The 23,950-nt window shown below is 46.4% G+C and overlaps 1 protein-coding gene across 7 annotated transcripts in view; it reads right to left on the bottom strand.

Annotated features, from left to right (window-relative positions):
• Positions 1-23,045, bottom strand: part of GTF2A2 (general transcription factor IIA subunit 2) — a 28,786-nt gene extending 5,741 nt beyond the window's left edge. The window contains exons 1-4 of one of the 7 annotated variants that reach the window (XM_033920654.1): positions 22,989-23,024; positions 21,265-21,376; positions 17,967-18,138; positions 4,578-4,682 (exon numbers count right to left, since the gene is read on the bottom strand). In XM_033920654.1, the coding sequence (XP_033776545.1) occupies positions 4,578-4,682; positions 17,967-18,038 (177 nt within the window). In that variant the 5' untranslated portion in view covers positions 18,039-18,138; positions 21,265-21,376; positions 22,989-23,024. The other 6 variants (XM_033920655.1, XM_033920656.1, XM_033920659.1 and 3 more) reach the window with 6 other exon arrangements.
• Between the last annotated feature and the right edge of the window lie 905 nt (positions 23,046-23,950).

Genomic DNA, 23,950 nt, shown 5'->3' with positions numbered 1-23,950 from the left:
ATATAGATCTCATGTATGCAACCAAGGAATAAAGCTGGACAATCTGCAAATTTCAGAATAGAGCTGGATAATAAGGCGAATTTACAGAATAAAGCTGAACAATCAGCGAATTACAGAATGCAAGAAGTGAGGGTACAACTTATTACACAAGAAATAGATAAAAGGAAAATATGAATCTTAAGTATGTAATATAGGTCTCATAGAAACATAGAAATAGACGGCAGATAAGGGCCACGGCCCATCTAGTCTGCCCACCTTAATGTCCCTCCCCTACCTTTGCCCTGTGAATAGATCCCATGTGCCGATCCCATTTGGCCTTAAAATCAGGCACGCTGCTGGCCTAAATCATCTGTAGTGGGAGACTATTCCAGCGATCAACCACTCTTTCAGTGAAAAAGAATTTCCTGGTGTCACCTCGTAGTTTCCCGCACCTGATTTTCCACGGATGCCCTCTTGTTGTCGTTGGACCCCTGAAAAAGAAGATGTCTTCCTCCGCCTCGATGCGGCCCGTAAGATACTTGAACGTCTCGATCATGTCTCCCCTCTCTCTGCGCTCCTTGAGCGAGTATAGCTGTAATTTGTCAAGCCGTTCTTCGTATGGAAGATCCTTGAGTCCCGAGACCATCCGGGTGGCCATTCTCTGCACCGACTCCAGTCTCAGCAAATCCTTGCGATAATGCGGCCTCCAGAATTGCACACAGTATTCCAGGTGGGGCCTCACCATGGATCTATACAATGGCATAATGACTTCCGCCTTACGACTGACGAAACCCCTTCATATGCAGCCCATGATTTGTCTTGCCTTGGACGAAGCCTGCGCCACTTGATTGGCAGACTTCATGTCCTCACTGACGATTACCCCCAAGTCTCGTTCTGCTACCGTTATTGCTAGGATCTCGCCATTAAGGGTATAAGACTTGCATGGATTTTGGCTGCCCAGGTGCATAACTTTGCATTTTTTGGCATTGAAGTTGAGTTGCCATGTCCTAGACCATTGCTCCAGTAGGAGTAGGTCGTGCATCATGTTGTCGGGCACTGAATCTTCGTCTGTTGTGCATTTGCCCACTACATTACTTAGTTTGGCGTCATCGGCGAATAATGTTATTTTACCTCGAAGCCCTTCTGCCAAGTCCCTTATAAAGATGTTGAATAGGATTGGGCCCAAGACTGAGCCCTGTGGCACTCCACTGATCACCTCCGTCATTTTGGAGGGGGTGCCATTCACCACCACCCTTTGAAGCCTACCTCCAAGCCAGTTCCCAACCCATTGCGTCAATGTGTCACCTAATCCTATAGAACTCATCTTGCTCAGCAATCTGCGGTGTGGTACGCTATCGAATGCTTTGCTAAAGTCCAGGTACACGATGTCCAGGGACTCCCCAATATCCAGCTTCCCCGTCACCCAGTCAAAGAAGCTGATCAGGTTGGATTGGCAGGATCTCCCTTTAGTAAATCCATGTTGTCGGGGATCCCGTAGATTCTCCTCATCCAGGATCTTATCTAATTGGTGTTTGATTAGAGTTTCCATTAGTTTGCTCACTATCGATGTTAGACTCACTGGTCTGTAGTTTGCTGTCTCCATCTTTGAGCCTTTCTTGTGGAGTGGAATGACATTATCCGTCCTCCTGTCCAATGGGACGCTGCCTGTACTAAGGGAGAGTTTGAAGAGCGCGGACAGTGGCTCCGCCAAGACATCACTCAGCTCCCTAAGCACCCTGGGGTGCAGGTTGTCCGGCCCCATTGCTTTGTTAACCTTGAGCTTTGACAGCTCACCGTAGACACTGCTCATGTATGCAACCCAAGGAATGAAACTGGACAACCATTGAATTGTGGAATTCAGAAAGTGAGGGAACAACATATTACACGAGAAATAGTCAGAGGGAAAATATAACTTTGTAAGTAGTGAGGCTTCTGTTTAGGAGATGAATCTATCAATGTAGGAATGTAGGACATGAAGATAAAAAATACACCAATAAGAAAAACCAAGACCACTCTTAATGGAAACATTGTTAAGTGGCTAGTTTCCTGAAGACATCCAGAAAATAACAAATAGGCTGAGAAGGACGCAGCCCGAGAAAAAGCAACTGACAATGGAATTCAGTGCGGATTAGAATGAATCAGAGACCTCTGAGTCGGATTGAACCAAGTATGGAATATCAGAAGAGGTACGAGTTCCCTGAAGCTGAGTTGAAAGAGAAGGGAGAACCCATGTAGCTTGAGCCACCAAGAAGAAAAGAGAGGTATGGTGGCTACTTCTCTCTTGAGCTTGAATAAAAAGCTCAACAAGAGAAGAAATGGAGGGAATGCATATATAAACAATCCAGGAGAAAAAACAGCTGCTGTCAGACAGAGAAGTGGGAAAGTCTGGAGCAAAACTGGGGCAACTGATGATTGTGAAAAGATAGCAAACAAGTCTACTTGTGGGTTGCCCCATCGATGAACTGGAGAGTTGTAGAGTTTAGAGTCCAGTCGTTGAAGAATTCTGCTGAGGTTGTATGCTATGGAATTCTGCTGTCCATGAAACGCGACTTCTTAGCTCCGCGGAAACTAAGAAACTGAAGGACTGTGCGTCTTCATCAGGCGGGAAAGCACTCGCGCATGCATGGTTCGGGTAATTGAGAACTTTCTAAGTTCTTAAAGAGGTCCGTACCGGGGCTCCATCGGTGACGTCACCCATCAGTGAGAATATACTGTCTGCTTGTCCTGGGATAACCATGTAAAATGTGAAATCAAAAGCCCAAGCCACTTGGTCGAATGCCTTCTCCACATTGAAACTAATCAGCAGAGAAGGAAGCCGATCAAGGGATGCCCTCTCTAGCATAGATAAGATAAGGCACATATTTTTTGCTACCGCCCGACCCCTAACAAACCCAACCTGATGATCCTATTTGAGTGAGGACAACACAAGGGCCAGTCTGTTGGCCAAAATTTTGGCGAATAGTTTCGCCTCAAAATTTAACAGCGCTATCGGCCGGTATGATTTCAGTCTATTGGCATCCTTACCTGGTTTTAACAATACTATTATACTTGTTAAATTCAGATGGCATGGCAAAGTTCCTTCCTGAACAGCTTCATTAAAGACCAAGGACAATAAAGGCGCAATCTTTGCCTGGAGTAGCTTGTAAAATTCACTACTTAATCCATCAGGGCCCGGGGACTTGCCCAGGGTACTCTGCTGAATGGCCCACTCAATCTCCTCAGAGGTGAAAGGTGCATCCAACCTGGCCCTGTCTCCCCTGGATAAGACCAGTAGCTCTAGACCAGACAAATAAACATCCCCTGCCACAAGAGATGTCATGGGAGGGGCATAGATCGATTACAAAAAAGAGCACATAATGTTGTTAATTGTGGCGCCGGACCCTTAGAGTCTATTAATGCAGTTATACGGGTGCTTCTCTGCTGTTGTATCAATAATTTAGCCATCATTTTATTGCTTTTATTGGCAAATTGGTATAACTGAAATTTATAATACTCCATTGATTTTTTGGCTTGTTGATGCAATAACACATTAAATGTGCTTTGGGTCTCCAACAACTGGGTCTCATCAACCAAAGCATGTGTATGGCCATAGCGTCTCCACAAAGATGAGACTAGTTTACAAGATACTTTTTTTAAATAAGGTACAGAAAACTTCATCCAGGACTTGTTATCCCCTCCACAATCTTCATTTCAAAATGAAAGTGTTGTAATTTCCAAGTATGATTAACAAACTGTTATACCAAGAAACATCCTACAGTAAATAGACAACCTGTGGTAGATTCAGAATCTGAAATTTGCTGCACAGGATTGTTTGCTGCCAGAGCCCCCTTGTGGAAGATTTTAAGGTTGCAGTGAGAGAGCGAGAACTAGAAGGCCTTGAGCATGCGCAGATGCTCAAAGCCTAGCCTAAGGAAGAGTGAGGATTTTCAGGCACCGGAACCGGCATGTCTTGTGTGTTGGTTCTGGTGCCACATCGGAATAAGAGATTGTGCTTGGGTGGGTGGGTGAGTGAGTGGGGGATGCAGGATCACAGGGGTGGGGTGGGTGGGAGGGTGGCGCAGCGCCGGTGGCCTCGGGTGAGGGGTAAGATGGAGCAGTACCAATGGCCTTGGGGGGGGGGGGAACGTATCAAGCGAGTTTCCCTTACTTCCTATGGGGAAACTCACTTTGATATACGAGTAAATTGGTTTACGAGCATGCTTCTGGAACGAATCACACTCGTAAACCAAGGTTCCACTGTATATAAAAAAATGTTGTTAAACGAACATGCATTAATGAAAAACAGAGTGCACCTTTTACAAAAAAAGGTGCATTATTAATGATATAACCCCCTGAAACAAATATTTAAAAACTAAAACAAAATAATCCCCAAAATTCTGCAAACCCCTAGTCAATATATCTGCTTACCAGTTTTTATCAGGCCACCAAATAACTCAAGTACTTCACAGTACTGAAGAACACTTTTACTCTCTACTGACATGGGCTGATTTTAAACCGTGAAAATGAGAAGGAAAACATTAAAGAGCACATAAAGCTTTTAGATAGAAAATATGGAAGACAGGCCACTGGGTAATTCAGTGTTAGCCTGATAGTCTTACCCTGAAGTTGATTCTGTTCCTGACCCGGTGAGCCAACGCTGCATTTATTGCCTTGTCAAACTGAAGAAGTACTTGCAGAGCGAGCTGAGGTGTGATCTGTTGGGACTAAGCATTGAAAAGCAGGTGTTAAAGAAAACATGCAGTTTCCAGGTTAAAAACAAGTTTCGTTTTTTAAACAGTTCTTGAGTTGAATTTGTACTTAACTCAGATCCTATACAGTACAGAGTCTATAAAAACATTAAAGAAACACAGTGTTCTCTCCAGAAATTTCTTCCAGCCGGGTGGCATGAAAAAGTAGCCGGGTGGGATGGGATGGGGAAATTTGGTGGTGGGGAAAATTAACCCCCTCTTTTACTAAGGTGTGCTAGCATTTTTAGCACGCGCAAACCCCCGTGCTACAAGGGAAAACTAACGACAACTCAATGCTGGCGTTAGCGTCTAGCACGCGTGGCAATTCTGCACGCGCTAAGCGCACGCTAAAACCACTATCGCAACTTAGTAAAAGGAGCCCTAAATGTGTACTATTTTTATTAGTTAATTATTATTATTTTCCAATGCTCAATATGACTTCCTTTTTTAAGGTTTGACACTTTTGCCAGAATATTTTTACTAAATTTAAGAAGTATCTAATTCTAGAAGGGAATAATTAGATATTTGCCCTCTTTCAAATGGTATAAAGGTTTAAAAAAGGGAAAGATGTTAATGAAGTCATTAGGTTCAATCTAGCCATTTATTTCTGCAAGAATTTAAACAACTAAAAAAAAAGATAAATATAGCTCATCCAGTCATACAAGAAATGGCTCTACAGCAGGGGTGCCCACACTTTTTGGGCTTGCGAGCTACTTTTAAAATGACCAAGTCAAAATGATCTACCAACAATAAAATTTAAAAAAACACAAAGCACACTGTATGCAGATAAAATGTTAATTATCATTTATATTCCGCGGGTTTTCAAAGAGGTCAAGGCAGATGACTTTATGCAATGTCACCTCAGGAACCGCGAGGCACTGGGACTCGACCCTCAGCTACAGACAAGGGTTGAATCAGTTGACCCATTTAGTAATTTCGAGTTTACACCCAGCAGTGTCTACTGCGAGCTGTCAAAGCTCAAGGTTAACAAGGCGATGGGGCCTGACAACCTACACCCCAGGGTGCTCAGGGAGTTGTGTGATGTCTTGGGGAAACCGCTATCCGGGCTCTTCAATCTCTCCCTTAGTACAGGTAACGTCCCGTTGGACTGGAAGACGGCTAACGTCATTCCACTCCACAAGAAAGGCTCCAAGACGGAGACAGCAAACTACAGACCAGTGAGTCTCACATCAATAGTGAGCAAACTAATGGAAACTCTAATCAAACACCAATTGGATACGATCATGAACGAGGAGAATCTACGGGATCCCCATCAACATGGATTTACTAAGGGGAGATCCTGCCAATCCAATCTGATCAGCTTCTTTGACTGGGTGACGAGGAAGCTGGATGTTGGGGAGTCCCTGGACATCGTCTAACTGGACTTCAGCAAAGCATTTGATAGCGTACCACACCGCAGGTTGCTGAGCAAGATGAGTTCTATAGGATTGGGCGACACATTGACGAAATGGATTGGGAACTGGCTTGGAGGTAGGTGGTGAACGGCACTCCCTCCGAAATGACGGAGGTGATCAGTGAAGTGCCGCAGGGCTCCGTCCTGGGCCCGATCCTGTTCAACATCTATATAAGAAACTTGGCAGAAGGGCTCCGAGGTAAAATAACATTATTAGCCGATGACGCCAAACTAAGCAATGTTGTGGGCAAAAGCGCAACAGACGAAAATTCGATGTCCGACAACATGATACACGACCTACTTCTACTGGAGCGCTGGTCTAGGTCCTGGCAACTCAGCTTCAATGCCAAAAAATGCAAAGTCATGCACCTGGGCAGCCAAAATCCATGCAAGACTTACACCCTTAATGGCGAGATCCTAGCAAGAACTGTAGCAGAACGAGACTTGGGGGTGATCGTCAGAGAGGACATGAAGACTGCCAATCAAGTGGAGCAAGCTTCCTCCAAAGCAAGGCAGATCATAGGTTGCATACGCAGGAGTTTCGTCAGCCGTAAACCTGAAGTCATTATGCTATTGTATAGATCCATGGTGAGACCACACCTGGAATACTGTGTGCAATTCTGGAGGCCGCATTACCGTAAGGATGTGCTGAGACTAGAGTCGGTCCAGAGAATGGCCACCCAGATGGTCTCTGGACTCAAGGATCTCCTGTACGAGGAGCGGCTGGAGAAGTTGCAGCTCTACTCACTCGAGGAACACAGAGAGAGGGAAGACATGATCGAGACGTTCAAGTATCTCACGGGCCACATTGAGGTGGAAGAGGATATCTTCTTTTTCAAGGGTCCCACGTCAACAAGGGGGCATCCATGGAAAATCAGGGGCGGGAAACTGCACGGTGACACCAGGAAATTCTTTTTCACTGAAAGGGTGGTTGATCGCTGGAATAGTCTTCCACTTCAGGTCATTGAGGCCAGCAGCGTGTCTGATTTTAAGGCCAAATGGGATAGACATGTGGGATCTATTCACAGAGATAGGTAGGGAAGGGTCATTGGGGTGGGCAGACTAGATGGGCCGTGGCCCTTATCTGCCATCTATTTCTATGTTTCTATGAACAACTATACAAGAATAGACAAATATACCCTCTCCCTTTTTACTAAACCGCAATAACGTTTTTTAGCGCAGGGAGATGCGCTGAATGCCCTGCGCTGCTCTCGATGCTCATAGGCTCCCTGCGCTAAAAACCACTATTGCGGTTTAGTAAAAGGAGGCCATAGTGCAAAATATAGACAGCAGATATAAATTCTCAAAAAGGACACATTTTGATCACTAAATTGAAAATAAAATCATTTTTCCTACCTTTTTGTCTGGTGATTTCATGAGTCTCTGGTTGCACTTCCTTCTTCTGACTGTAAATCCAATATTTATTTATTTCTGCCCCTCCCCTTTTCTTTCTGTCTCTCTTTCTTTCTCTCCCCCTCCTGCCTGTCTTTCTCTCTCCCCCTGCCCCCTCTTTATTTCTGCCTTTCTTTCTCTCTCTCTCCCCCTGCCCCCCCAAGCTATCACTCTGATTTCTCCACTTCCCCGATTCTTTCCCTACCCCCTAAGCCACCGATTTCTCCCTGCTGTTTCCCCGAGCCAGGCCAGGCACGTACAAGCACTGGACTCACAAGACTTCACCTCTGACGTCAATTGGAAGTTCCAGGCCAGCCAGGCAGCGATTGACTGGCCCAGAACTTCCTCTCCGACGTCAGAATTGATGTCGGAGGTGAAGTCTTGTGAGTCTGGCGCTTGTACGCGCCTGGCCTGGCTTGGGGAGGCAGGAAGAAAAAGACTGCAAAGGCAACGTGATCGATTCACATTGCCTTTGCAATTTACTGGTCGATCGCGATCAACCATTTGGGCACCCCTGCTATTATGGTATCCTTGTCCTGACCTGATGAAAGGGGTTTAGTCCCCAAAAAACTGCCTTATTTCCATTTCCTATTTATAAACTTTAATCAAAACAGTTACAATACTACTTGATTTTACGTAAAGGAACAAAAACATTTTTTTTCTACCTTTTGTCATTTCTGCTTTAATCATCTTCTTTTCACTCTCTTCATTCTATTCAGCATTTGTCCTTGCTCCCTTCCATGCAACATCTGTCCTCTCTTTGCCCCTTCCACCCAGCCTCTGCCCTCTCTACCCCTTCCATCTACTGTCCACCCTCTCTCTGCCCCTTGCATCCACTGTCCACCCTCTCTGCCCTTTACATCCAGTGTTACATCCTCTCTGTTCCATGTCCCTTCAATAAACTGTATATCCCTCTTTCTATGTCCCTTCAATAAACTGTATATCCTGTGCCCTTTATCTCCTTTGTACATGATTCATTTCGGCTTCACCCCCTCTCCTATGCTCTGGCATCTCTCTCTTCTCCTTTCCTTCCTTCCTTCCCACTCCACCCCATGGTCTGGCATCTCTATCTCCTTCCCTTCTCTCCCCCCATGCCCTGGCATCTCCCTCATCCCCCTCCCCCCATATGTGCTGATATCTCTCTCCCCCCTCCATGGTCTGGTAGTTCCTTTCCTTCCCTCCCATGGTCTTGGCATCTCTTGCCTCTCCTCTCCCTTCCCTGGTCTTCCTTCACCCCTCTCTCCCCAATTGGGTGCTGCTGCAGCACTTCTCTTCCTCTCCCCCTCCCCAATTGGATGCTGCTGCAGCACTTCTCGTCCCCTTCCCCTCCCCAATTGGGCGCAGCAGCAACAGCACTTCTCTTCACCTCCCCAATTGGGTGCAGCAGCAGCTGTTCTCTTCCCCCTCCCCTCCCCCATTCGGTGCAGCGGCAGCATTTCTCTTCCTATCTCTCCCATCGGCAGAGTCGCAGCTTCCCTCCATCGCTGACCTATCTTCCATAGGTCAGTGACGGAGGAACCTTACAACTTCTTGCTTTTACTTGCTTCGGACCTTCCTTGTTGCCAGGTCCTGCCTACTTTCTGTTTCCGCAAAGGCAGGACCCGGCAGTGAGGAAGGCCCGAAGCAAGTAAAAGCAGAAAGTTGTAAGCTTCCCTCCAGGGCTTTAACGTGTGCGTGCTGGCTTCCCTTCTCTTCCCTCTGAAATCGTAAGTTACATCCCGTGGAGGGGGGAGAGGTAGAAGAGAAGGGAAGCCGGTACGCACACGTTAGAGCCCCGGAGGGAAGCTTACAACTTGCTGCTTTTACTTGCTTCGGACCTTCCTCGCTGCCGGGTCCTGCCTTCGCAGAAACAGAAAGTAGGCAGGACCGGGCAACGAGGAAGGCCCGAAGCAACTAAAAGCATGCTGGCAAAAAAAAAAAAAAGGCAGGCGTCAAACAAAATTAGTCGGGCAGAGTGCCCGGCTAAAAGGCCCTGGGGAGAACACTGAAACAGTTTTCAAAACAAAGTACTGTAGTTTAAATAGAAAGAAAAGATAGGATGTTTACACTTTCTTTTGTTCTTCATCCGTCCCACTGTTCCCTCTCCACCACCACATCAACATTTCTCCCTCTCATCTTTCTCTTCCCCATTCATCTGTACCTCACACCTCTCCCACCACGTCCAATATTTCTTTTTCCCTCCCTAAGCCCAGCAATTCACCTCTTTCTTCATTTCCTCATGTGCATTCTCTTTCTTTTTCTCTCACTCAGACACCCATGCCCAATAATTCTCCCTTTCTATTCCCTCCCCCACCTCAGCATCTCTATCCCTCACTCCCTCCATTGTTCCATCCTATCTCCCAAGTTCATACTTCCTCCCTCCTTTCTTCCTTCCTTCTATCCTTTGTCCGGTTTCTGCTCCCTCCCTTCCCTCTGTGTCCCAATGTGACCCTGCTTCTCCCTTCCTGTGCCAACATGCCCTGTTTACCTCCTTTCCCGTCCAAACGCGACCCTAGTCATCTTTCCCTCCTTTCTAGGCCCCAAATTAGTGCCTCTGCAGGTGTTTACCTCCTCTGGCTGGCTCCCTCCTCCCATCGCAGTTCTCTTTGCAAAACCGCAGCTCAGGGCTGACCCTTCCAGTGGCATTTCTCTTCGCGAAGCCACGGTTGCTGGTTCCTGCACGCAGTTTGTGGCTGACCTGGAAACCTTCCCTCTGATGTGATCACTGAAAACCCATTTATTCAACAAATTTGTTTGAACTTCCAAACTTCTAAGCCCTCACTAACTCCACCTGTAACACGCTCCCTCATCCTACTAACTTTGTATCTTGCTTCCCATCTGCTTATCTATTCCCACTCTAAACTTATGTTATTTCCCTGTACACCTGTAAATTCTATATACCTGTACAGTCAAACATCGGCTTGCGAGTAATGCGGTTTGCGAGTGTTTTGCAAGACGAGCAAAACACTCTCGCAAATCTTGCCTCACAAACCGAGCATTGACTCGATATGCATGCCCTCCCTCCCCTCGCCCAAACCCTTACCGCGACGGGCACTGGCACGCAGCACCATCCCACAGGACGTGCCGGTGCCGAAAGAGCCTGCCGGTGATCTCTGCTGGGTCTTGAGAATCTGCGCATGCTCAAGGCCTTCTGGATCCCGCTCTCTCCGAGATTTTAGCTGCCCTACAAATTTCCTCGGGCAACACTGCCCGGGACTCTACCCATGAAGCCGCCACATCCCTCGTAAAGTGTGCACAAAGCAATCAGTTGTAGTTTACCACACCCAATATAAGCTGAAGCAATAGCTGTATGAATCCACCTGGAAATAGAAGCCTTAGAGGCTGTAATTCCCAGATGGCTAGGGCTCATTGGCACAAAAAGATGATCTGAGAGGCAAAAATCATGCGTCACCTCTAGCTAGTGGAGAAGAACTCTCATAACATCCAGCAATGACAACTTTTTCTTCTCTCTTCTTTTTTTTTTTAATTATGCGAACTCGTGGCAAAGAACGCGGGCAGGCGAACTTCCTGATTTACATTGAAATCCGAGACCACTTTGGCAGAAAGAAGACACCGTGAAGAGAGAGATCCCTGCCTCTATAAAACTCTACATGACAGAGCTTATAGCTCCGAAACCCTTCTTGCAGGAGCAATAGCTACTAGGAAAAAACACCTTAACATTAAGACCCATCAGAGATGCCTCTTGTAAAAGTTCATATAGAGCCTTGGGAGGCCTGCAAAAAGCACAGTTACTTACCGTAACAGGTGTTGTCCAGGGACAGCAGGCAGATATTCTCTACATGTGGGTGACTTTATCCACGAAGTCCCGTCGCGGACAGCGTTTCAAGCAAATTTGATTGAAGATCTCAAGTTTGCTAGCACTGTCCACGCATGCGTGCCTTCCTGCTCCACTAGAGGGCGCATCCTCTCCTCGTGGTCTTCAATTCAGATAGCTAGCAAAGAAGTCAACCTCGGGAAGGTGGGAGGGTTGCCAGAATATCTGCCTGCTGTCCCTGGACAACACCTGTTACGGTAAGTAACTGTGCTTTATCCCAGGACAAGCAGGCAGCATATTCTCTACATGTGGGTGACCTCCAAGCTAACCAAAAAGGGACGGAGGGAAAGTTAGCAATTTATGAAAACAGATTACGTAAAACTGACTGGCCAAACTGGCCGTCGCGCCTGGAAAAGGCATCCAGACAGTAGTGAGAGGTGAAGGTATGAACCGAAGAACAAGTGGCAGCCTTATAGATCTCCTCAATAGGCGTGGCTCGGAGGAAAGCGACAGAGGCTGCCATCGCTCGGACCTTATGTCCCGTGACTCGACCGTGCAGTGAGAGACCAGCCTGAGCGTAGCAGAAAGAAATACAAGCAGCTAACCAGTTGGATAAGGTGCGCTCGGAAACCAGACGGCCCAACCGATTAGGATCAAAAGAGATGAACAGTTGAGGGGCCGTCGGGTGAGACTCGGTGCGTCGCAGGTAAAAGGCCAATGCTCTTTTACAATCAAGAATGTGAAGTGCCACCTCCCCAGGATGAGAGTGGGGCTTTGTAAAAAATACCGGAAGAACAACAGACAGATTGATATGAAAGTCCAAAACAACCTTGGGCAAGAACTTTGGATGAGTATGGAGGACCACCTTGTCATGATGGAATACAGTAAAGGGCGGGTCTGCAACCAGAGCCTGCAGCTCACTGACTATGCGAGCAGACATGAGAGCAACCAGGAAAATCACCTTCCAGGTGAGGAACTTCAGAAGAGCCTTATCAATGGGGTTCAAACGGAGGATTCATCAATTGAGCCAGAACCACATTAAGATCCCAAACCACCAGAGGGGGTTTGAGAGGAGGATGAACATTGAAGAGACCCTTCATAAAATGGGAAACCGTCAGATGGACTGAAAGCGGCTTCCCATCAAGCGGCTGATGAAAGGCATCAATCGCCCTGAGGTGGACTCGAATAGATGTCGATTTGAGGCCAGACTGAGACAGGTGGAACAGATAATCTAACACTGACGTCAAGGAAGCAGAGAGTGGTTCCATGCGGTGCTCAGCACACCATGCAGCAAATCTGGACCATTTTTGGGAATAGCATTGACGCATGGAGCTCTTCCGAGAGGCCTCCAGAACATCCCTCACCGACTAAGAAAAGTCTAAGGCGGAAGACATGTGGAGAGGAACCAAGCGAACCCCGACTCTGAGACAGCAGAGAAGGAAACACAGGCAGAAGCAGAGGCTCCCTGACACTGAGCTGGAGGAGCAGGGAAAACCACGGTTGCCGGGGCCACCAAGGAGCAATCAAGATCATGGTGGCGCGGACCGACTTGAGGTGTACCAGAGTCCTGAGAATCAGCGGAAAGGGTGGTAACGCAAAGAGGAACCCACCCGTCTAATCGAGAAGGAAAGCATCCGCCTCGAGACGATCCTGGGAGAACATCCTCGAGCAGTAGCAAGGCAACTTGTGATTGAGGGGCAAAGCGAACAGATCTCCCTTTTGAGTTCCCCACCGAACAAACACCTGCCGCAGAGTCTGAGAATGGAGCGACCATTCGTGCGGCTGAAGAAGGCGACTCAACTTGTCTGCCAGACAATTCTGCTCGCCCTGGATATACACCGCCCGAAGAAAGATGTTGTGGCACAGCGCCCACCAACAAAGTTGAAGGACCTCCCTGCAGAGCGATAGGGAACCCATTCCCCCTTTGCTTGTTAACGTAATACATCGCCACCTGGTTGTCCGTACGCACCAGGATGACGCAATCCTGCAGCAAATGATGAAAGGCCACCACGGCGCAGTAAATGGCCTGGAGCTCCAGAATGTTGATGTGGCAGCGACGGTCCACACTCGACCACAGACCCTGAGTCCGAAGGCCGTCGAGGTGCGCTCCCCAAGCGTACGCTGAGGAGTCCGTCATCAGAACCTTCTGATGCGGGGGCGTGAGAAAAAACAATCCTCTGTACAGATTGGACAAGTTGGTCCACCAAAGGAGCTAGTGTTTCAAGGAGGGAGTCACCACAACAAGTTTGGAAGCGGACTCCCAATCCTGCCGCCACTGAGACGCCAGGGTCCACTGAAGAACACGCAGAAGCAACCTGGCAAACGGCGTGACGTGAACGGTGGAGGCCATGTGTCCCAGAAGGATCATCATCTGCCTGGCCGAAACCAACGACCTCTGAAGCACCAGCTGAGTCAGCCGCAGGAGAACGGCTTGCCGCGGCGGAGGCAAGAAGGACCGGAGGTGGACCGTGTCCAGCACCACCCCGATGAACTGCAGGGACTGAGAGGGGCACAACTGGGACTTGGGGAAGTTGATCTCGAACCCCAGACTCTGGAAGAAGGTAATAGTCCGACGGGGCACTGAAATAACCCCCTCCCTCGACAGGGCCTTGATAAGCCAGTTGTCGAGGTACGGGAAAACCTAAAGGCCCCGCGACCGTAGGGCAGCCGCCAACACCACGAGGCACTTCGTAAAGACTCGTGGGGAGGAAGCGAGCCCGAATGGGAGGACCCGATACTGCAAGTGAAGGTTCCCCACCCGAAAGCGAAGAAACCTTCGGGAAGTTGGATGGATCGGAACGTGAGTGTAGGCTTCCTTCAGATCCAGGGAACACAACCAGTCCCCCTCGTCCATCAAGGGATTCAAGATGGGAAGCGAAAGCATGCAGAACTTCTCCCGAACCAGGAACTTGTTCAACTTTCGGAGATCCAGGATAGGGCGAAGGTCCCCGGTCTTTTTGGGAACCAAAAAGTACCTGGAATACACTCCTGAATCCTGTTGACAAGGGGGAACCCGTTCCACCACTCGCAGACAAAGAAGGCATTGTGCTTCCTGAAGCAGCAGAGGCAGCTGATCTCCTTCCGTAAGCGACTCTCTTGGAGGCCTGCCGGTGGAAGAGTACGGAAGTTGAGGGAGTATCCTCCCCGAATGACGGAGAGGACCCAAGAGTCCTTAGTAATCTCCTCCCAACAATAGAAACATAGAAACATAGAAAGATGACGGCAGAAAAGGGCTATAGCCCATCAAGTCTGCCCACTCTACTGTCCCACCCCATTAAGTCAGAGTGCTGCTCAACCCACGTAGAGATCCCACGTGGATGTCCCATTTATTCTTAAAGTCAAGCACGCTAGTGGCCTTGATCACCTGCACCGGTAGTTTGTTCCAGTGATCCACCACCCTTTCTGTAAAGAAATACTTCCTGGTGTCACCACCAAATCTCCCTCCTCTGAGTTTGAGCGGGTGCCCCCTTGTGACTGAAGGTCCCTTAGGAAAGAATATGTTGTTTTCCACCTCGAAACGACCTGTGACGTACTTAAATGTCTCAATCATGTCACCCCTCTCTCTGCGCTCTTCTAGAGAGTAGAGCTGCAACTTGCCCAGTCTTTCCTCATATGAGAGACCCTTGAGTCCGGAGACCATCCTAGTGGCCATTTGCTGGACTGACTCAGCTCGAAGTACATCTTTACGGTAATGTGGCCTCCAGAACTGCACACAGAACTCCAGATGAGGTCTCACCATGGTTCTGTACAGTGGCATTATGACTTCAGGTTTACGGCTGACGAAACTTCTATTGATACATCCCATCATCTTCCTTGCCTTGGATGAGGCCTTCTCTACTTGTTTGGCAGCCTTCATGTCTGCACTGATGATTACTCCCAAGTCCCGTTCTTCTGAGGTCGTAGCTAGTGTTTCTCCATTCAAGGTGTATGTTCTGCATGGATTTCTGCTGCCGAGATGCATCACCTTACACTTCTTTGCTTTGAAGCCCAGCTGCCATGTTGAGGACCAGTTTTCCAACTTGATCAGATCCTGCGCCATACCATCCGTGAGATCGCTCTCACCTACTATATTACACAGTTTGGCGTCGTCGGCAAACAGCGCTACTTTTCCCTGAAGCCCTCGGGTCAAGTCCCTTATGAATATGTTAAAAAGGGATGGTCCCAGGACTGAGCCCTGCGGCACTCCGCTAGTCACCCCCGATGTCTTAGAGAGGGTGCCATTGACCATCACCCTCTGAAGTCTCGCGAACAGGAGAGCGCAGCAGACTCGGGATGGACAAGGTAAGGTCCGAAGCTTTAATGGACCCAGTAGTGCAGGGACCCGGGGATCTACCCCGCCTCGAGGGGGAAGCCCGTGGACACTTAGCGAAATGCCTCGATGAATGCCTAGATCGAGGTCGATCCGAGGGAGAAGCGTGCCTCGAGGGAAGAGGCGAGGATTCCAACGAGGAGAGCCGCAGAGACCGGCGCACCCGTTCCCGAAGAACCTCGACAGGGTGCTTAGGCTGGTCAACAGCGCAAGATGAGCCAACGCCGAGGAGAGTTCCGAGGAAATTATCACCTTCAACACCTCCTCAAACATCGGCACCGTGACCATAGAAGGTCGAGTAGGTGCAGCAGTGTGTTTCACCGGGGGCGACCTCGAGGAAGAGTATTCCCATATGGTGGAAGCATGCTTGGAGGTTTTCGAGGTTGGTCTCGTCGAGGCCTGCGGGACTACACTCACCACCTGGATGGCCAGAGACTCCGAGGAAGGCTTCTTCGGTAGCTGAACTGAACCTGAAGAAGGAAGAGGGGACTTATCCGGAGCCGTCTTCGAGGCCGAGGCCACCGAGGCCTTCGAGGTCGAGGGAGATCTGCCCGATTCCGAGGCCAACGTCGAGACCGAGACTGGGGTCGAGGCCGAGACCGGGGTCGAAGCAGGAGCGGTTTCCATGGCAAAGAGCTTTTCAATCCGGGCCCTATGGAGGCGAAGAGCCCGAGGTTGGAGAGTGGCACAGGGAGAACAGGAGTCTGTTGGGTGGTCCGCTCCGAGGCAGAGAATACACCAGCGGTGTGAGTTTGTGATTGAAATAACCCGACTGCACTGGGAACACTTTTTAAATCCGGTGAGAGGCTGGGACATAAGTAAAAAATATGGCCACGGCCACAGCGAACCGGGAGCCCCCGGTCGCCGAAGCAAAACAAAAAATTTGTACGAACGTGTAAAAAAGATAAACAACAAACTGCACAGCGACTCCCGAAGAAAATAAAGAAGCCGCGGTGCTAGAAAGGCACTTAAAGAACGCAGAGAAGAGAGACAGGGCTTTCTGGCTCCGCGGAAAACTAAGAACTGAAGACCACGAGGAGGGGATGCGCCCTCTAGTGGAGCAGGAAGGCACGCATGCGTGGGCAATGCTAGAAAACTTGAGAACTTCAATCAAGTTTGCTTTTACTTGCGACATCCATGTAAATGTGTAATTAATTATCATTCTCATAAATACGTTTTCTTTGAGCCATCTCAACTGACAACCTTTCTCTCAACTGCATCTCTGGAGAAAGAAAGTGCTTAGTTTAAGAAAGGGTGCTTTAATCTCATTCAACTAGTTATTGCTTGGTTTATATATATATATATAATTACTTTGATTCGCCTATTATCCCTCTTGGATCTGATTGAGGACTTGAGTAGAAATTTATGCTTATATTTGATATTCTTTTATATATGTTTTCAGTTGTATTAATTTCATGCTGAATTTCCTTTCTGTACAAGTTTTATGCTTGATTATATTGAAAAAATTCAATAAATATTAAAGTTAAAAAAAAAAAAGTTTGCTTGAAACGCTGTCCGTGACAGGGCTCCGTGGATGACATCACCCACATGTAGAGAATATGCTGCCTGCTTGTCCTGGGATAACCAAGTTAAGTTTCCACCTCAGGAATGGCTGTCACAGAGGAGGATGCACCTGCAATGCTTCTTTCAAAAATCTGGTGACAACTGGATATTTTCTACTCGAGCCCTAAAACACGAGAGTCTTGCCACTTGTACTTTGAGGGAGCCAATGGCCAAACCCTTCTCAAGACCATCTTAGAGAAATGCTAGGAGGCGGAGCTGAGAGAAAAGGTAAGATGATGCCGCCTACAAACTTGCGAGTAAAGGAGAATAACCCACTGGTTCAAGACTCATATGCCTTTTGCTCTAGAACATTATATTTGAGTCTGAGACTGTAAAGCTATTTTAATGCAAATGATAAGAAGCAAGTCAAATAATCTAAACCCCTTGAGAAAAACTATGTAGTACTTAAGAATTTAGTTAGTAATAATCCCTAACAAGATACACAAGAGCTAACAGCATATGCTACCTGCTGCAGGGCCCAAAGGAAGAGGGGAGAGAGTATGGCGCAGTGGTTAAAGCTACAGCCTCAGTACTCTGAGGTTGTGGATTCAAATCCACAACCTTGTGACCTATGCTCCTTGTGACCCTGGGCAAGCCATGTAATCTTCCCATTGCCCCAGGTACATTAGACAGATTGTGAGCCCACCAGGACATACAGGGAAAAATGCTTGAGTACCTGAATAAATTCATGTAAACCGTCTGAGCTCCCCTGGGAGAACAGTATATAAAAATGAATAAATAAATAAATAAACAAAATGTGGCACCACAGCAGATAGTATGTACCAACCATTAGTAAATCTTCCCCCATTCTGTATCTATAGTTGGTACCTGTATGAGTTCATCCAGGCTCTCCTGCAGGCTGTTCCCCAGCGTGGTGTTTCTGTACAGCTGGTATGCCATGGTTTAAAAGGGTAAAAAACTGAAGACCATTCACAGTTCTGACCCTGTTTCCCACACTCTTCGTCTTGTTTGTTCTAGGAAGCACAGGTTTCTTCTAAACCTATGTAATGAGAAAAAAATGAATACCTTCTGCATGGATCCAGTAATAAATTTCACAAATTCCTCCTGAACCTTCACAAGGCAAGGTGAATAAATAAAAAGATATGATGTCTGTCTATGTTCTATATTTTTTTTTGGAGGGGGGGAGGGGGGGTTGCACCCTGCTTAGAACATTAGATAATGCAAGTTATACATCTTTAAAAAAATTATTAATATAAGCAAACACACCTAGTGGAATGACCTTTGCTCTTGTCAAAATGGAATTTACTGCTCTGCTTTTCCTAAGATAATGAAAGATTCTCTTTATCTTATGACACTCAAGTTTTTAATTGGTTTAGGTTTCTATGGTACTCTGTGTTTCTAAGTGCTTTCAAAATGAGCCCCTTAGTCATCCACAGGATCCTATAATCCCCATAGTACATCTTATAAAACTTTTAAGTATATAAAAATGTCCCTTATTACACATGATTAGGGTGAAAACAAAAGAGAAGAGAGGTTCAAGTCCAATCATCTTCTGTCGCTATGGAAAAATATTTAGTTTGTCTGGCCTTCATGGTTATTCAGGAGATGACTCCCCCACCCCAACACACACAGCAGACTAGGGGCTCCTTTTACGAAGGTGCGCTAGCATTTTTAGTGCACGCACTGGATTAGTGCGCGCTAGCTGAAAAACTACCGCCTGCTCAAGAGGAGGCGGTAGCGGCTAGCGCGCGCACTATTCCGCACATTAAGGCCCTAACGTGCCTTCGTAAAAGGAGCCCCAGATTATAGTAGGCAGCTCTACAATAGTGCGAGACAAAAAAATAACTTTCAGTAAGTATCAAAGCAAAAAAATGGTAATAAACCAAAAAATTCAAAGTGTCACACAACTAGAGGTTTATTCCTTCAAAGTGCATGCCATTATAACACTGCACACAAATATATGATGGAAAAGGATCTCAGAAATCCAAACCATGGACAAGATTGACATCCATTGGTTATAACTGGATTAAATTTTCTTTCATTGATCCAAAAAAAAAACCCCACCTTAATAAAATCCATTATAAAATGTATTACTACAAAAAGTCTTACATTAAACATTTTTCTTTTATCTTTTATAATCCTTTAGACTGTAATTGTATGGTAAAGAACAAAAAGTCGACTTCATTGTTTTTAAACGGCACTAAGGACTAGATTCACTAAGCAAACCAACAGTTTGCCAGCCCTTTACAACCCGATTTTCCTCCTGCAGTATTCATTAACCTGTTTTGCGATCTGATTCCGATCTACGCATGCAAATGAGGGGAACTGCATGCAAAGTAGGCAGGGATGCGATTCACTAAACAAACTTGCCGAGTCGACTGAGCTGGCCAATCAACCCAAAAAGCGACTGCTGAGGACCAGTTGCTGAAGCCATTTCCGACTGCCTTCTGCCGCCCTGCTCTCAGTCCCGATCTCCTACTTCCCCGTTCTGCCTGCCTGCCTGCCCCAACTGTAGCTGCCCTAATTATCTGCATGCCCCGACTCTGCCCTGATCACCTGCCTGCCCCGACTTTCCCACCCTTCCCTGCAGTGTAAACCTGTGGTTTTAACCCGCAGGTTTTAAAGCGGGTTAAAACCACAGGCTGTAAAAATAAAAAATAAAAAAAGTGCCGGGCTGGAGGTTCAGTGCATGCGCAGACCATCTAAAGATGGTCTGCACATGTGTGGGGATCGCTATAGAGTGATCTGTGCCGGCAGATGGGGGTGTGCCGGCAGATGGGGGTGTTCCTTCGATTGTCCCCATCTGCATGTTGCAGTTTGGTGAATTCATCGGATCTGCCCGGATCGGGCCCGATCGGGTTTAGTGAATCTAGCCCTTAGTATGTTGGATGATAACCACCGTTGATAAAAAGTGCAGCAGAGTCCTTGTGAAAAATATAGAATGACTAACAAGAACTCCACAAGGGTTTACTTTAAACATAAAAGTTCAAATAAGAACAATTATGTTACGTGTGCTGTTGAGCAAGTGCACTCTCTGCCAAGAAACGCGGTCAGAAGTGGTTAAAAAACTAAAGTCCCAAAGGGTCCCATTTTGTCTAATATGCTTCTTCAAGGCAAGTGTCAATACAGCCTTTTGTCAAACGCTACCTTACAAGTGTTCTTGGTTGAAATTTTATGTTAAAGCAACCATTGTGGAGTTTTTGTTCGTCATGCACTTTCAAGGAATAAACCTCTAGTTGTCTGACAAAAAAAAGCTTTCCCTACCTCAAGAAAATGGATGGTTTAGATGAGTCATTCCACGTAAAGTACACCAATTTTAAAAATCGTCTACAATCGACCTCTTCCAGATTGGATAAAATTTTGTGTTGACATTCACTAAGGTCTCAAACTAAATCATGCAACATTTTTCAGCTGGATCTCTATATGGTTGAACCTTTCAGGCAGCTGAATGGAGGTCACCTTCTGCATAACACAAAATAATCACTTTGTGCAGGAACTGCACACCGACAAAACCTGCCAGGGGGGCTAAATTTTGGGGGGATTAGTACAACCCCTAAGTTCTTGTGCAAAGTTTGGAATCTAACATGACCTTGCTTCCCTTTTTATAGGCCAGCAAACTATAAAATATTACAATAAAAAATTTAAGACCTACTTTGACTCCTCTTTGCTCCTGACCTCTACTTTGATCTGAGTCGTAGTCATTGCCTATGATGTATTTCTAGGATTTGCTTTAGAAGGCTTTGCAGCTAACTGGTAGCAAACTTAATGACAAAGACATGATGTCACCATTTTATGCAAACTTTTGCCATTTGGGGGAACAAATATCTCTCTATTGTACAGTTTTTAATATTTTCCTTTTTTATATCACTTTTAAGAGCATCTTTTTTGCTGCAAAAGCCACCTTGATTCATCTTGGACCCAGCCTTGCTTTGGTTAGAATTAAGGTCCTAAAAACATGCATCATTTGTATGTGCAGAAACACTATGTTATACAGAGCCATCTTTGGTGCCCTATTGAGTAACATGCAAATGAGCTAGAGATATGACATTTTACAATGCAGCTAAGCTTGTGCTTACCATTCTTTAAGCTTATAACACATTTTTGCTCAATTATTTTTCATAAATTAGTCATCAAAGTTGTTGCAAAACTGTGGTATGTTAATTACCTTGCGTTGATCAGTGGTGGCTAAGCCATTGCCAATTTAGCAAAATTGGCTACCTCATCACCTAGGCTCCACTCCTGATAGCCAGGCAAGGTACAAGCCAAGGGCTGTCAAGCTTTATTTAAGCACAAAACAAGAAAAGGCACAGCATAACAGAATTGTTTAAACTGCAGATTTTACAAAAATACACTCAAGGCGCCATTTACATAATGTGAGCCTAAGTTAGGTACCCTACTGGCACCTAACTTAAGTGGAAAACACCATTTAAAAAGGATTAAAAGTGTTTGTTTGTTTTTTTAAACTGACATCTGTATCAAAGCTACAGAGGTGCTTTATAGCACCTAATGCCACTATAGGCGTAGCTAATGCCAGAAGTGGTGTTAGGCATCATAAAGCACTTCCATAGCCATGATTTACATAAAAGGTAGGTGCTGGAAATGTAGGCCTTGAAAACCCTGGCCTATATTTTCAGCACTTGTATTTCACAAAGCTGCAATTCTATAAACGGCACCGTTCTGTGACTGACACACGATCGGTGGCCACTGGTGCCATTTATAGAATCTGGGCCTTAATGGTTTTTTCCTGACTTGCAAATGCTTTTGAACATCCCATCAATGAGTGACAAAGTAGCATTTGGGCTACATTAACCCGAGGGAATGGTGCATTTAGGAAGTGAGGAACTTTTGTGCACGTAAGAGGAGCAGGACTTGGGTGTGATAGTATGTGATGATCTTAAGGTGACCAACATGTGAAAAGGCAACAGCAAAAGCTAAAAGGATGCTGGGGTGCTATAGGAAGAGGTATGGCAAGTAGGAAAAAGGAGGTATTGATGCCGCTGTATAAGGCTCTGGCAAGACCTCATTTAGATTATTGTGTATAATTCTGAAGACTGTACCTTCAAAAACATATTAAATTGGATGGAGTCAGTCCAGAGGAAGGCTACTAAAATGGTCAGTGTCTTTGTCATAAGGTATATGTGGACAGACTTAAAGATCTCAATACCTATACTTTGAAGGAAAGGCATAAGAGGGGAGCTATTTTAAGAGATGTTTAAATACCTATGTGGCATAATTGTGCATGAGGCAAATCTCTTTCATTTAAAAGGAAGCTCCAAAATGAGAGAGCATAGAATGAAGTTAAGAGGTAAGGTACAAGCCAAGGGCTGTCAAGTAATCTAAGGAAATATTTTTGTACAGAAAGGGTGGTAGATGTGTGGAATAGTCTCCTGATTGTGTTTGAATTCAAGAATGGGACAGGCTCGTGGGAGGGAGATGAGGTGGCTCATGTTTGGAGCATATGATTTTAGTATGACCTGCGAGGTATACAACAACATTCATCCCTCTCTGCAGATATCACTCAAAGTGTTTAGCACAAACTCCATTTTGAGGGAAGGCGGAATGTGTGAATTTTAGAAACAGCAAGTGATCAATCTTGTACTGACTTATTTCATCCACCCAGAACAGGATGTAAAATGAAATTGCACGCGAGTATATAAAAATGCAGCGATACCAAATCGCACTCATTTGGCTGCCCTCACACGCCAAGCAGCTCTCTTCACACACATTCAGGGATCCCGTGCTCCCTCCTCCGCAGTCTAGCATCTCTCTCTTCTTGCTCTATTCCACCTTCCCCAGTCCAACATGACTATCCGCCCTCATCCATTCGCAAGCCATACCTCCACACTTGCCCCTAAAGCCACCTCCAGCAGCAACAATTTATACAAGTACCTGCGAAAGCCTCCGGAACTTCCCCTTAGCCACGCCCCGCCCTCCCGGAAGTAGGAAATGCCATCAGAGGGGGGGGGGGGCGAAGGTTAATGAAAGTTGCGTCAGAGGAGGCGGGACTAGGGAGAGAGAACGCTTCGGGGTTGGCCGTAGGGTATTTGTATGAATTACTACTCCTGCCAGTTACCTCTGAGGTACGGTTGAGGAAAGGTGGGTTTCGGTTGTTCAGTTCCTCTGGATTGTCTTTCACCGCACTCGGAGATATTGTTAACGGGCTGGCTTTGGTCTGGTTGGACGTCCCTGTGGTAGGGTTGTCTGGATGAAGACCCGTCCTTGGACATTCTTAACAAATCTGGCCCGTAAGATCCAGAACCGGTTTTTGATAGGCCGTGCGTGTGTCCAATAAAGGGCATCACTTGCCTATCAACCTTTCCTAGCCTGTAGTGCGCTCAGCTGTATGCACGCTTGCACGTGCACTGCATAGTCCGTCCCTTTCCACTTTTGAATCTGTAAACTTGCTGTGTAGCTTTATATGTTGCTGTTGTGATCTTGCAACATTGCTGGCTCTTAAAGATAATTTCATAAAGCATTCGCGCTGACAGTTTCTTTAAAATGAATGTTTTAGTCACACATTTAACTTTCAGACTAAGCGTATGGGTTTAGTTTTGAAGGGGTTCTGTACACCTGAGTAGTGAGCTAACGGTGGACGGCCGTTTATTTTAGACGAGCTTCTGACTAGGTAACCACCGGTTACCATATACTTCTAAAAGAGGATTTGGGATTATACAAGATTTAATTTTTCACCTTTCCAAATGTAAGTTACAAATCAACACTGTATGCGAGGTAACTGGGTGTGAAGTGACTAGAGTAGCTCTGTAACAAAAATGATTATCGGTAGGAGAAACGGGGACGGGGGGGTGATCTTGCAATCCAGCATTCTGAGTCTGTTACTCTTAAGTACTACA

Source organism: Geotrypetes seraphini, chromosome 14, assembly GCF_902459505.1.
Source record: "Geotrypetes seraphini chromosome 14, aGeoSer1.1, whole genome shotgun sequence".
Classification (NCBI taxonomy): domain Eukaryota; kingdom Metazoa; phylum Chordata; class Amphibia; order Gymnophiona; family Dermophiidae; genus Geotrypetes; species Geotrypetes seraphini.
The sequence above is the reverse complement of the archived record's forward strand: the minus strand, read 5'-3'. Positions and strand labels throughout refer to the sequence as shown.